General features: G+C 39.2%; 1 protein-coding gene across 3 annotated transcripts in view; it reads left to right on the top strand.

The window, feature by feature from the left end:
* GHR (growth hormone receptor) overlaps nucleotides 1–14,046 on the top strand; it is a 229,765-nt gene extending 215,719 nt beyond the window's left edge. For all 3 annotated transcript variants that reach the window (XM_066378349.1, XM_066378331.1, XM_066378341.1), the window contains 6 exons: nucleotides 587–759; nucleotides 1,646–1,824; nucleotides 4,701–4,866; nucleotides 6,839–6,926; nucleotides 11,865–11,934; nucleotides 12,260–14,046. In XM_066378349.1, the coding sequence (XP_066234446.1) occupies nucleotides 587–759; nucleotides 1,646–1,824; nucleotides 4,701–4,866; nucleotides 6,839–6,926; nucleotides 11,865–11,934; nucleotides 12,260–13,216 (1,633 nt within the window). In that variant the 3' untranslated portion in view covers nucleotides 13,217–14,046. The remainder of the gene's footprint in view (nucleotides 1–586; nucleotides 760–1,645; nucleotides 1,825–4,700; nucleotides 4,867–6,838; nucleotides 6,927–11,864; nucleotides 11,935–12,259) is intronic.
* Nucleotides 14,047–15,053: the final 1,007 nt, after the last annotated feature.

Genomic DNA, 15,053 nt, shown 5'->3' with positions numbered 1-15,053 from the left:
TAAAACTCTCCCAAGCATAGGAAATCCATGGGGAGGTAGACACAGGGTCCAGTGGTTCAGAGGAGGGTGGTAACTGATTTCCCCCCTCAAGGCCATCTGCACCTTAGTGTGACTCAGCCCGGAGAAGGCCATCAACAAGCCTTGGTTCCTCCCATCATGAGTTAGAGAAATACCCAGGTCTAAAGACTCACAGTTCTCTGAGAATCTCTGCTGTTTGGCAGTTGACTGACTGTCATGTTTTAATGAGGGACTTGTTTTTACTTCCCTGAGCCTCAGAACCCTCAGTCGTAGAGTGGGAATAATAAAGTATCTGTCAGTGGATCACGTGGTTTAAGAACCAGCTAGTCACATGCAGTCAGTGAGCAGATGGTTTTACTACAGACAGAAGTACCAAATGGCCCCTAATCAGTCTGAAGACACTTGATGATGCCTACAAATGTGACACTTCTTGGAAATGGTGTCACTAAAGTGCTTGCTCATAAATATTTGTGTCCCAGTTTATTGGACCTGACTGTCAGACACTGCGCTTTGGTGTGAGCTATGGCATGATTTCGGAACAAGTCACCCCTTTTTATCTTCCACCTAGGAACACTCAAGAGAGGACACAAGAATGGAAAGAATGCCCCGATTATGTCTCCGCTGGAGAAAACAGCTGTTACTTTAATGCATCGTATACCTCCATTTGGATACCCTACTGTATCAAGCTCACCAGCGACGGTGGTACCGTGGATCAAAAGTGCTTCTCCGTTGAGGAAATAGGTAAATCACAGGTTTGTGTTGCATTCGCCATGGCCTTAGATGAACAAAGCAGGGAAGTCCGCAACGTGCAAGTGTGTTTGTGTAGGAAGACTCTGTCGCTGCGCTTGAGCGGTGGATGGGGTCTCCTTGACAGGCCTTGAGGTCAGCTGGTGGACAAGAGGCAAGGGGCAGAGGGCTTAATGGTGGTTCCCACAGAAAGGACTCCAGCAGGGAGTGTTGGAAAGAAGTGAGTGGGAGCTGTGTGGAGTCCTTGAGGAGGTCTGTGACAGGATTGTTCTTGTTGCCACTGCGAGGAGCAAACCCAATATACTCCTAAGACTCTTCCTCAATAGCGTGTTCGTGTTTGTATCTACTGAAATATGTTGGCGTCGATCTCTGTCATTGCTCTAATAAATGCCTAGATTTCCTTTATCACAAAGCACAATAACTCTGGGGTTTTACATGCACAGAACAGCCAAAATCAGTTTAATGTCATGTTTATGAGATCTCAAGACAAACATGGGAGATAATCAGCTCCATGAACTTAGTGGAAGAGTTTTTCTGACTCTCTGTTCCTTAGTCACAATGAATTCCTTTGCCGGAACCCCAAAGCATTAATTCTACCAGAGCTAAAAAAATGTAAAACATGGCAGCTCTCTAAAAAAAGTTAGAGATCAGATTTCAGACTCGAAAAGAAATTTTTTGGTAGGGTCTTTCTTAGCATTAAGCACAGATCATGCTTAAGTAAAAAATGGTACCCTTGTATAAAGGGAGAATATATTAATAGGAATAATAGAAGAATTAATAGTATGAATAATAAAACTGTATATATGGTCTCTTCCAACAAAAGCATTCCATTAATACCCAGCTGTGTGTCTCTGTACTAATTCTCCACTGAAATGAACAGTACAACCAGACCCACCCACTGGCCTCAACTGGACGTTGCTGAACATCAGTTTAACGGGGATTTATGCGGATATCCAAGTGAGATGGGAACCACCCTCCAATGCAGATGTCCAGAAAGGATGGATAGTCCTGGAGTATGAGCTGCAATACAAAGAAATAAATGAGACCCAGTGGAAAATGGTAAGAGATCATTACCAATCACACTTAACATTGTTTGAATTTTCCTCTTTTTATTTCAACACCCCCTCTCATGTATAAACTTCCTTTTGACCTAACACCACATGCCCATGCTGTGTGCTCCATCGTTTCTTATTTGGGTAAAACCAATCTAATTAGAAAAGTGTCATTGTGGAGTTCTGTCGAACAGCAGATGCTTACATGGAGCTTATGTGGAAGTCACTAGAAGGAAAGAAAAACCGTTTCCCCAGTCATCCTTGGTGTCCAGTTTAACTTTAGAACAAAATTGTATACTTTAGCCAGTTAGTTGTCTTTGGGGATGTGGCTAAACATAGGAAGGGTTATGATCAAGGTCAGCAGTGGGCTATGGCTAAATATTCTCCCATGATTGTAGTGGCTACTACTCACAAGATCATTAAAATAAGTTCTTAAGTGACTTCAGGAGGAAAATAGAGGGAGGCAGTTTGCCCTTTAGAGGTTTCAGAAGGCTATTTTGTTAAGGACCTCAGGGAACAATCAAGCTAAGAGGCTTCTTCTGAGTCTGCAAGGAGCGCGGTGCCGGTTGACCTCTGAACTCCTCGCTTCCTTGCCAAGTGGATGGGAACCGGGCACTCAGATAAATTCCACATGGCACACAACAAGAAGAAAAACAGGATTATCATGCTGCTCCCAATATAACTCATTCTAAATCAGTCTAACCACAGCCCAGCCCGGGCCAAGTCAAGTGGTTTCTGGCCGGGCATCAGGTCATGCCCAACAGCTGGCACGGCCTCGCTGCCGACTTCTGAGACACCAGGCCCTGTCCATTCCATGCGCTGCTGGAAAAGAGGCTGATTTTGTCATTAGAGGAAAGCTAAATATGGAGCAGCTTTGAACAGCTAAACGTGGGGCTTTGAGGTTCTGTTTTCAGCAGCATATTAATTTAGATAGCTGTTCTGCAACTTGGTGTATAAAAAGCTTGGCTAGATGCTGAGTCAAACAAGACTTTCTCAATTCAAGCTGCTCGAACATTTGTTCAGCTGCCAGGTATTGAAATGACCACTGTGCACAAGACAGCGTGCTGGGGACCCCAGGGCAGCCATTCTCAAAGTGTGACCCGTGGATCCCTGATGATCCCTGAGACCATTTCAGGGAGTCCACACGGTTAAGATTATTTTCACAATAACACAAAAATGTTATTTCCTTTTTTCACTGTGTCAAGGTTGGCCCCAGTGATACAAAAGCAATGGTGGGGAAACTGAGGCCGCGTTAGCCCAAACCATCCTGGACTGGTAGTCACTGAATTCTTCACCACCGAGTGCTCACAGGGAAAAGGGGCAGGAAGGGGCAGTTTCACATGAGCGCACCCTTGATGAAGCTAGGAAAGGATTAGTTTTGTTACAGCGTGGCCTTTGAGTGCGTGGCTCTTGAATATTCTGTGCGCCGTGTGGGGAGCCCACATAAAGCACTTTTGCGGCCTCCATGGGCGCTGATGGTTGTCTTGAGAACAAGCGGTGAGACCGCTGGGTCCCTGCTGAGCCAGCCCCTTGCGCAAGGACCCCACGTGGAGCAGCAGTCTGACCTGGAAAAAGGACTGATAAACTGGTAGCTACTCATATTGGAGTTGGCAAATATTTGGCAAACATATCTTGCAAAAGAATGAAATAATCATATCACTTCAAGAAAAGCAATTGACAGTACTTGTTGCCAATGGAAAAAAAATGAGCTTTCAGGAGAAAATTAGAATTTTGGAAAACCTTTTTTTGCAACTGTGAACTTGATAGCTTCCCTATCTTTGAAGACACTCCTGATGAGATCAATGGTGATACTATTTGCATAATCAACTGTTTGGCATTTGGGAAATCTGCATAACTCAGTGAACCAGTATTTTCCAAATGACCAATACAGGTTATCACCAAAATCACACTTGGATGGGGAGATAACTCACTCAAATTACAGACTTGGCAAAACAGATTATGAGAATCTTAAATTTATGTGAAAGATATATGCTGTTTAAAAAGTGTGTGTTCCTAGTTTTTTACAAACAGGAGCAAAGTACTCTGCCAGGAAATATATGAAAAGCACCTACTGCATACTTAGTTTGAATATTTGACTGAGAGGAAAGCACCTTTGTTCACTGGGTCTACTTCTTTGATAGCAACAGGTTTTAAAGGGCCAGTGGTGGCAGCGGCCCTTCCCCAGGGAGGTAAAAGAATAGCCTGCCCTTGAGGGTTAGGGGACCCTGATGTTATTTTCTAAGGACTCCTGTGACTTTTCTCTGCAGATTTTGAATAGGAAACTATTATGAGGTGGCTTTGAGCCTTCTCTAGAACAAGCAGGTTGTGTATTTAGTTGCTTCTCATAGAATTATTTAAAAGTTCAATTAAGACAAGTATGATTTTTCTAGGACCCCTCCCAAGTCTTGGATCATATGAATGACTACCCAGAATTTCCAAAGAATGGCTATAATTTGTTGTGGTGTGAAAATACATTTTTTTCCTGTTCTTATATCTTCATGTGACACTGTAATATCTCAAAGGGTAGGCGACATACCTGTAGTCTTTATAGTTCTATCATGTTTCTATAATAATTTTATTATGTGTTGATCTTAGACTATTTAACAGGCTAATTCAAAGATATAATGCATTTCTATAAAAGTCTATCAAATCTCTAGGTTTGTACCAAAATAAGTTTGAGGCCTATTGTTCATTTAACAAGTAATTATTTGTAAAGTTATTTGCCTTGATCTTTCTTTAACCAACAATCACCCACCAGTGCATTTTCAAATATTACCCGCTTTACAGAATTCATTTTGAATGCAGATGCAGAACCATTTTGCAGAGTTTATTGCATTAAGTCTTGACTCTCTAACTAATAAGTGTTATGTTTTGTCTTAAAAGATGGACCCCATGTCGTCAACCTCAGTCCCAGTGTACTCACTGAGACTAGAAAAAGAATATGAAGTGCGTGTGCGGTCCAGACAACGGAACTCCGAGAAGTACGGCGAGTTCAGTGAGGTGCTCTATGTAACACTTCCTCAGATGAGTGCGTTGGCATGTGAAGAAGGTAAGAGTAAAAGATTAAAATGGCAGCCACCTGGCTCTCCTCACTCTACAGTGATACATCCCCTGCTCTGTTAGGCTGTTGTTGACATCAGGATACATTAGCATCTAACATCGAGGCGAGAGATACAAGCTCACTCTCTCAAATAGGTATTATCCCTTTAAAAGCAAGAGGATGACTTAGTGTTTGAATTATTTAATTCAGGACAAGTCCTGAGGAAGGTGCAAGTTATCGAGGGGAAGATGTTAATGGGGGCTGTCTCTAGATATCAGAATTCCCAGTGATTCTTTCTTCAGAGGTTTCCACATTCTAAAAATTTTCTACAGCGAGTTCTTTGCGTTTATAATCAGAAAAATATGTTTTTCAAATACATAATGAAGAAATTCTGTATCTATAAGGATAGATGTACTATGCAACATCTAAGAGAAAGCTGACTATTGAGTCAGCATAGGCTGTCAAAGGCAGGTGTTGATTGGTTTTAGAACGTTTGGGTGTGGCTTTTACCTGAAGAAGGCTTCATAAGTAGTGTACCAGTTATTCTCAAAAATGACATGGAGCATTTGAAGATCCTACAGAAGAGAAATACAAAGATAATTAAAGTCTAAAGAACTGAAACCTGTGACTTCATAATAAAAGAGTTAAAATGTTCGAATTCAGAAGTAAGGCAGCCTAACCATGAATATGAAAAGTATTGTCACTGCCAAACGACAATGGCTGCAGCTCATCTCCAGTAAAGACAGAAGGTTTACAAGGCCATATGAGGAGCTATTAATGAAACAGTCACTCACAAGCTACAGAGAAATGAAATTTGAGTTTCTGTGATTATGGCACAGGTAGAATTCATGAAATTAAATGACACTTGAATCAAAATGTCTATAACTCTATATTTTTTCTTAAGCTCTACTTAACAGGCTTGTTGTTTCAAACAACTTGATCTAATGAAACCCTGGTTTTAAAAGTACACTTGGCACATGCCCTTTAAGCTGATTGTAATGGCATTTAATTCACTTAACATAGATTTTTTTAACTGACTTTTCCTTCCATGTTAAAAAAATAAAAGAAGAAGAAAAGGAAGCATCAGCTGTAGGTTATGTTCCTGAATATGTCATTGATATAAAACTAGAAATGCCATGAGACCAAATAGTGTTCTTCCCCCCCACCGATGCTTCATAATGCCCATAATGTCTCTCTTGGGGATTTTAATAACTGAAAAATAAAATTAAAATCAGGAAAAAATATTACCTATAAAAGCCAACTTTTAATAAAGCAGTGTGAAGGTATAAATTCTACCTGTCCTTTGTAATTAGAACGCGGTTAACCTCTGCCAGTGTGGTTAGAATACTCGGAACCAGCTGCACAGGCACTTGATGGTAAGGAATAAAATAGAAGTTTTGCAGACAGCTTCCCCCAAGTCTGCTACAAAGTTTACTGAGATCTGAAGGAGGGAGCCCAGTGTGAGCTGTCCAAGGAGATCTGTGAAACTGTCAAGTAATATGCTCTATGTGTTTCAAGTTTCAATCCTGGTGCAAAAATAAAAACTCTGCCCCCATCTTCTATCTGGAGGATAAAAAACATTCCACCGCATCTTTATTAAAAAGGAAACAAGCGGCTAGTATTTAGGTAAACGAGTGTGTCAAGCAGCCCTTGTTTCTAGAGCTGAAGTCTCAATGACACCTCTGAACACATAAGATGCTTAAAATAGCTTTTTTTTTTCTTAAAAATATGAATTGTGCTTAGGATGTATATGTCTCTTTATTTTGACTTTTTTCTTTTTAATGTGAAAGGATTTGAAGTAGGGTTCTTGGAACAGAAAATCCTTCTAAGTCATTGCATTCTGTTTCAGGGTTATCAAGTGAAATTGCTCACTTTGCTGCATAATACAAATAAAGACATATTTTTATGCAAAAAACAAAAGTAAAATGTAAACTTCAACTCTTCCTAATCCTGAGTGAGATATTGTTCTCATGTATTTCAGATTTCCAGTTTCCATGGTTAATGATTATCTGTGGAATATTTGGACTAACAGTGATATTATTTTTATTCGTATTTTCTAAGCAGCAAAGGTAGGTGTGAAATCATATACCTTAAAGTCTTTACCATTGTTTAGACTTCCATGTGTGTTTCCATTTGTTATTTGGTGTTTTCTTTTGCGAATCATGAGTGAAAATTTTAATTCACTGGGAAAACATCCTGAGCAAGTTGATGCATTCATTCGGGACCACAGGTAGCACAGCACCTTTGGCTGAGGTTGGCACTGTCCTAATAATGTACAAGCAAATTTAAGTGGTAAACTGAAGCCACTCAGAAAAATCAATCTGCTAAAACCTTTTAGACTACCTATGATGGCAATTTCTAGTAATGTCAAGTTTTGTTTAAATTATTTGGATACTTATGATTTGCTATTTGAACTGCATTTGTCAACACAGCTAAAATCCTTTCTGAGTTTGAAGAGATTCCTTTCTGCATTTTCTTAGAGTTACAAGGTCATATTCTGCTACTGTGCCTGATTTTGTTTGAGGCTCCTAACCTCTCTGGACCTCCATGTTCTCATGGATATGATTATGTGACCATTAAATTTCCCTTGAGTTGTAAGATCTATAATTCTATTTTTCTTCCAAAAGGAACTCAGTACAGACTATAAGAAATTTTAATATAAAATATAGAAAAATTATTGGTACTGAATGTCAGTTTTCTTACATTTAGAATATTTTTAAAGTCCCAGGACTTAATCTTTCCCCTTCACCTAGGACTTGGGTCACCAACACTCCCAGTGTGCCTAGGACGTTCCTGGTCCTGAAAGTCCTGTGTCCCGGGAAATTCCTGAGTTCCATGCAAACTGAAATTGTCGGTCACCCTTCTTGACCAGAAGACAAGTTCTCCAGCAGAACCCAAGAGGCCAAATAGTGTCTATGAGAATATATTGTAAAAGCTTTTTAGTTTGTTTTCTGAAGTTGTATAGCATTTGTCAACATCAAAATAGAATTGTAGTAGAAAGAAGAATTCTCAGAATGCTGGAATTCTAGAGGATCAAGCATGCTAAAAGTACCCAAGTAAATGCAGAAAGGATTATTGTTAGTAGAATGTCATCTACAGTGGATGTCAACCCATGGGAAAGCAAAATTCATTCTGCAGAATTTCATTGTGCACTCAACTTCCCAGCAACATTTCTATTTTACAAATACTACTATTACTTGTTTGGGGGGAAATTACAAAAAAATAAATAAAATAAATTTTTAGAACTTTAAGTAATTTATGTTTAAGTAATACCAACAACAAAAGAACCAAATTATTCTGTTGATTGACTTGAATTCATTGAGCTGTACAGTTGAAGGCCTAACTTATATGGAACTGCAGCTGATAAAACCACGATGTATATAAAGTAATCTACTCTTAGCATTAGCTGTCAATTTTGAATCATTGGGAAGGCCAAGTAAATATGTTATGTACTTTAAATATATTAGCTAATCATATTTCAAAGAAAAAATAATACTCCGGAAAAATAAAATGTCAAAGAAAACATATTAAGCTCTGTCTAAAGAGTATTTTCTATAAATAATGAAGTCCTTAACTACTCTGCTCACAAAAATTAGGGGATATTTTATTGCTTCATATTCATTTTGAAATATTCCCTGCCTGACCTGTGATGGCACAGTGGGTAAAGCATCGACCTGGAATGCTGTGGTTGCTGATTCAAAACCCCAGGCTTGCCTAGTCAAGGCACATGTGGGAGTTGATGCTTTCTGTTCCTCTCCCTTTCTCTCTTTCTATGTCTCTCTGTCTCCTCTCTCTAAAATGAATAAATAAAATCTAAAAAACAACAACAAAAAAAAGAGAAATATTCCCTGATTCTGCTCACAAAAATTAGGGGATATTTTATCATTTCATATTCATGCTGAAATATCCCCTAATTTTTGTGAGCAGTATCTAAAGCTTGGTCAAAATCAACAAATAATTAAATTTTATATAAATCTCTCTTGTACTTCCAAATTTCCTGTGCTAAAGTAAGTTCTTTGTAGAAAAGATTAATTTTTTCCTTCATTTGCCCATAAAAGTCCTTATCATTGTCTAAATTTCCATGTTTTAATGAGAGTAGGAAATGGGAGAACATATTTGTCAGCAGGGGTGGACGGAACATGAAGTTCTAACAGTCAAGATGATAATTGGAGTGGGGGCTGTCAGCCCCCCTCCCCAGCAGCTTGGGGCTGTGCGGGGCTTCAGGGACTCCATGTCTTTGCTTGAAGTTTTGTGAGTCCACAATCCGGGCCATTCCTCCTTTTATAAAATCCAGACCATTGAGCCAACTCTAGCAAAACTTGTCATTCGAATTTAATTAAAATTATAGCAAGATCACAAACACAGTTTCATGCCAAGGTTATCTTTATTTTATATTCTGTTGTTCCCTACATAAGAGTCAGCCCTAGCCTTCGAGCTAATCAGGAAAGGAAGCATAGAATCAACATAAAGGGCGAACAGAAAGCCAAATTTAAATCCACCCAGCAGATGAGTGTTTTGTTGTTTGATGTCGTTTTGACTTTGAAGTAAAGATTTTGCTACAACATGTTTACACAATAGGGAATTTTCACACAGAAATTCAGATTTCCATATTATCTTTGAAAAACTGGAAGACCTAGTGAAACTCAGTTATTGGTACCACACAGCTTATGCTGAAGCAGGGTCCCAGCAGTCCCATTTGGGAAGGGCATGTGTTCTCTAGTTCATCACCATGCCCATCCCCCCCTCTGGCATTGCAACTGCCCTGTTTCCTCCTCTCGCATGGCATTGTTGGGTCATGGAGGCCACAGGCTTGGGCACCAGGCATAAGGTCAACCACAGCTCCTAGAAAGCTAACTACGAACATGTGCTTGAGTGTATCATTCTCTTCAAAACAGACAGGCAGCCTTAAATATCAAGCACTGGACATTCAGGGATTTTTGCTTCCTGTCATTAGGGTTATGTTACCTTTTTGTATGTCTTAAACATTGGAAATACTCAGTTAGAGATGCAGAATGAAGGAAGAACAGCAGGACAGAAGGCAAAGGCCTGGGTTTTGGAGTCAGGTGTTCTGATTTCAGACCCAGCTGCACCAAGTAGTATAGTAGTACATGATATGAACACTTTCCTTAAATCTCCAGCCCTTTCCACAGATAATGTCGTCTCCCTCCCTGGTCATCGTAAGGACTGTATGAAATGTTTAGTGCATAGGTTGACAAACTTGTTTTATGGAGGCCAACTACCAAGTTTATAGGCTGAGTAGTGCAGTCTCTGTCACAGCCACTCAACTCTGCCACCATGACGTGAATGCAGGCATAGACAATATGTAAACTGATGAGCATGACTGTGTTCCAATAACACTTTATTTACAAAAACAGAGGGCAGACCTGGTTCAGCCCGCAGGCCCTAATTTGCCACCCGTTCTTTAGCAGAAGCATTCAAAACATGGGAGTTATTATTAATAATTTATCTTTTTTGTGTGTGTCTTGTATTCATCAGTAAGAGTTTGCTTTAATACTTGCCCTGCTGAGTAATCCTAATGGAGGCTACTCAAAGCAACTAATATAAAATAGAATTTGGCTCATTCTTTGAGTTAGGCAAAAAAGGCAGTGGAAATAGTCAGAAAATGGTTCCCTGTTGACTAGACTAGACTATTTATTCACATTGAGTGGAATATCAGCTAATGCTCCAAATCAGGTTACCATCCCTGCCCAATAGCGCCATCTCTGAAACTTGGATATTTTTTTAACAATAAAATGAGTTGGTTGGAATTTTTCACCTCTGAACTTTTTTCTAGAGCTACATTGTTGATTTTAACGCAAACTCTAGTTACACTATGAACAAAATAGATAAATGTTTTATTAAAATTTACTTAAGCCTGACCAGGCAGTGGCGCAGTGGAAAGAGCGTCGGACTGGGATGCAGAGGACCCAGGTTCGAGACCCCGAGGTCACCAGCTTGAGCACGGGCTCATCTGGTTTGAGCAAAAGCCCACCAGCTTAAACCCAAGGTCGCTGGCTCCAACAAGGGGTTACTCGGTCTCTTGAAGGCCCGCGGTCAAGGCACATATGAGAAAGCAATCAATGAACAAACTAAGGTGTTGCAATGCGCAATGAAAAACTAATGATTGATGCTTCTCATCTCTCTTCATTCCTGTCTGTCTATCCCTCTCTCTGACTCTCTCTCTCTGTCTCTGTAAAAAAAAAAAAAAAAAAAAAATTTACTTAAGAGACATTTTTTCAGCATCTCCTATGTGCTAGGAATTGTTCTAAGTGCCAGTGATACAATGAGGCATAAAACAGGCAGGAAGGATGGGCATTGAAATGAATTATGGTCAAAAAAAAATTTTTTTAGAAAAGTTAAGTTCATCATAGAATTGTATCTATAAATCCATACTGATTAGTTAGAAATAGTTCAAATTTAGTGTGTCCCAGCTGAAATGAACCCTGCAATGATGCCATGGTTAATGAGATCATCTTATGTAATTTTGTAACTAGTGTGAGCTATGCTGCAGACTTACCCAGTACACCCTAATTTAGCTCCACGTGGACTGGCACTCCTTCCTTCCTTCATTCCTTTCTCCCTCCCTCCTGCCTGCCTGCCTTCCTTTTCTCCACAAATTGCTGGTGAGATGTACATTAAAATTACCTTTTTTCTAACTAAAATGGAAATTGGCTTTAGATGGAATCAAATTTCTCACTCCCAAATACTAATTCTGGCTGTAAATAAAAAACATTTTTAAAAAAAGATGATAGAAAAGCCACATTTTATTTAAATTGACTTCAGATAAGGGCCTTTTGTTGTTGTTGTTATGTTCTTTTTTTTTCCTATAGTTTTTTCTTATCATTTACTGCATAATATTTTCCTTTTCTTTCTCATAATCCACTTATAAAGTGCCAGAAATATTTGAAATAAATCACAGCACTGCCAATATTTTATTTGTATGTTGTGAAATAAGAGAATGTGTCACTTTTAAGACATATCTAATCAAAATTTTAATTGTCTTCAAGGATTAAGATGCTGATTCTGCCCCCAGTTCCAGTCCCAAAGATTAAAGGAATAGATCCACATCTCTTCAAGGTAATTAATAAATCATCTAAGGTATAGATAACACTAATTAAATGATACCCAATGAACACTGTCTTGTGTTGAGAGCTTTCACAAGCTCTGTGGAACACATACCATTTTTGTACCCCTTCTGGAGAAGAATTTTCTTAAATATTACATCTCTTAAAATTATTTCTTGTATATTTAAAAGTTCTTCACTAACAGGTTTTTTTTATTATATGGTTCTGTCATGATTGTCTATATTTTAATCATAGTTAGTCTCTTAAAGTTATTTGTTAAATCACTTAACCAATATGAGTTTCTCTTGATAGATCTTCATTTTCCTTCTGTTTCCTAGGAAGGAAAGTTAGAGGAGGTGAACTCCATCTTAGCCATTCATGACAGCTATAAACTGGAATGCTACAACGATGACTCTTGGGTTGAATTTATTGAACTAGACATTGATGACCCTGATGAAAAGACGGAAGGGTCAGACACAGACAGACTTCTAAGCGATGACCATCAGAAATCACTTACTATGCTCGAGCCGAAGGATGATGACTCTGGACGTACCAGCTGTTATGACCCTGACATTCTGGAGGCTGATTTCAATGTCAGTGACCTGAGTGATGCTCAGCCACAGAGGTTCCAAGCAGAAGCAGATCTCCTGTGCCTTGAAGTGAGGAATCAAAACAATCCACCTCCTCATGTTGCTCTGGCCGCTGCTCAGGAGCCCAGCGTTATCCTAGCAGAGGACAGCAAACCAAGACCACTTCTGATCGATGAAACTGAGTCAGCTCATCAAGCCGCCCACACTCAGCTAAGCAATCCAAGTTCACTGGCAAACATTGACTTTTACGCCCAAGTAAGTGACATTACACCAGCAGGGAGTGTGGTCCTTTCCCCGGGCCAAAAGAATAAAGCAGGGATATCCCAGTGCGACACCCATCCGGAAGTAGTCTCATTCTGCCAAGCCAACTTTATCACGGACAATGCCTACTTCTGCGAGGCAGATGCCAAAAAGTGCATCGCTGTGGCCCCCCACTTGGAGGTCGAATCACGTGTAGAGCCAAGCTTTAACCAGGAAGACATTTACATCACCACAGAAAGCCTTACCACTACTGCGGGGAGGTCTGGGATGGCAGAAGGGGCCCCGAGCTCTGAGATGCCTGTCCCAGACTATACCTCCATTCACATAGTACAGTCTCCACGGGGCCTCGTGCTCAATGCCACTGCCTTACCTTTGCCTGACAAAGAGTTTCTGTCATCATGTGGCTATGTGAGCACAGACCAACTGAACAAAATCCTGCCATAGCCTTTCTTGGATTTCCCATGGGCTAAATATTTAATGGCAAAGAGTGGGCTGAGGCATGAATGCTTAAACCAAAACAATGTTTAAACCTTTCGGGGTGGGGGGTAGGGGGGAGTGTGGATTCTAAATGCCTTTTCCTGAAATGTTGAAACATAATATTAAAAAAAAAAAAGAATTAAGACCGCTTAATCGGATAGCTATTCCTGTTGTGAATTGTAAATACTTTAAAGAATTGTCTCAAAGACTGTTTAGTGGCAGTGATTGTCTTGTTCTTGTGAGTGTTAATTTTGTGATGCTAAGCATTTTTAATGTAAAGTAAATCATGCTTTTTGAAAAAGCGAAAAATCAGGTGGCTTTTGCAATTCGGGGAAATCGAATGCACAAGATAGCACAGGTTAATTTTTTTTTACATGGTTGGGAGATAAAATTATAGGTGAGAAGACAGAAAATAGTTTGGATATGTAAAATTTATTTTGACATAAAATTGATAAAGATATTTTTAATAATTTCCACTTCCAGTGTGGCTATTTTATATTATACTACCCACTGTGGACTGAAGTTCACGTGGACCCATCTAAAGAATGTAGCAACTACAGTCTGAAGATGATTTAATGCTTCGCTCAATGCACCTAAAGAAAACAAACCAGTTAGTTTTTTACAAAGCCCTTTTTATACCTCCCCGAACTCTTTAAACACTTCAAAAATGATTATAGTTACCCAAATTATTGGAATATGCTAGTCTTATCTGAATTTTTAAACAAATATTTATTTATTTTGAAAGACTTTAAAATGTTTGCACTGGCCACTTACCATGAACCAAAAATCAAACAAACCTCTTTCTTACCCAAATTTCGGTTTGTGTCAGAGCACGACACGCTGAGAGGAGTAGAAACTATTGCTGGCTCACACTGTCGAGGATGCTGCAAGCTATGTTGCACAGAGCAGGTGTTTAGTGCAGGCCGATCATGAGAAGGAATCCCTAGAACCTCTGTGGAAGGGTCTCCCCAAACACAACTGCGAAGGGAACAAGGTACAGGAAGCTCTTTGTAAGTCGAAACAGGTCGAAATGAAACTGATCAGATAGTGGAAGAGAAAGTGCAAAATATAGGTCTCTTATCTCAGAGCCTGGGGCCACACACAGACTTCCTATTCAAGGGAAGGAGGAACAGGAGAAACAAGATTTTAAATCCCCACAGATAACTCTAAGTTTACTCAGACCAATAGCAGAAACTATCTTCCTCACCAGTCAATAGGATCTAATAAAGTTTCATCTTTTTTTTTTTTTTTATTTCTCCTCTAAGTGGATTGGCCTCAAAGCAGTGGGTCAAAAGAAAAACAAGGGACCTGAGTAATTTAGGAATTGTTCAATCCCTTGATACCCTTAACATCATTCTTAGGAACATTAGGATAGGTTCCCAAAAAGTTTGTAAGAAAGAGAATAAACTTATCTCACTGAAAGGATACTTCTCGTTTTAAGTATTTTTTAAAAAGAAAGATGAATAAAACTTTGAAGTTAGCTTTAACTTAAATAATATTTGCCATTTAGCTCAGACCTGTTTTGAAAATAAGCCTAATGATTGATCATTTTAAATTCCCTCTTTCTTGCAAGGACAGTGAAGAGCTAGAATTGGGTGTTTAAAGTTTAACATGTTACTTTGTAATAAATGTTTAATAGATTTTCTGCTAGTTCGCTGCTATGGTTTTCTCTGAGAGCTCCATAATTTACTTTCATATAAAATTTCATCGATGTAGAACCTAATTCAACTTAAAACTGTATGTTTGGGAAAACTATCTCACTGTTTCACAACAGGCTGACAACATTTCTATCACCAAAAATAGC

Source organism: Saccopteryx leptura, chromosome 1 (assembly GCF_036850995.1).
Source record: "Saccopteryx leptura isolate mSacLep1 chromosome 1, mSacLep1_pri_phased_curated, whole genome shotgun sequence".
Taxonomy (NCBI): domain Eukaryota; kingdom Metazoa; phylum Chordata; class Mammalia; order Chiroptera; family Emballonuridae; genus Saccopteryx; species Saccopteryx leptura.
This window is presented reverse-complemented; position numbering and strand designations above follow the sequence as displayed.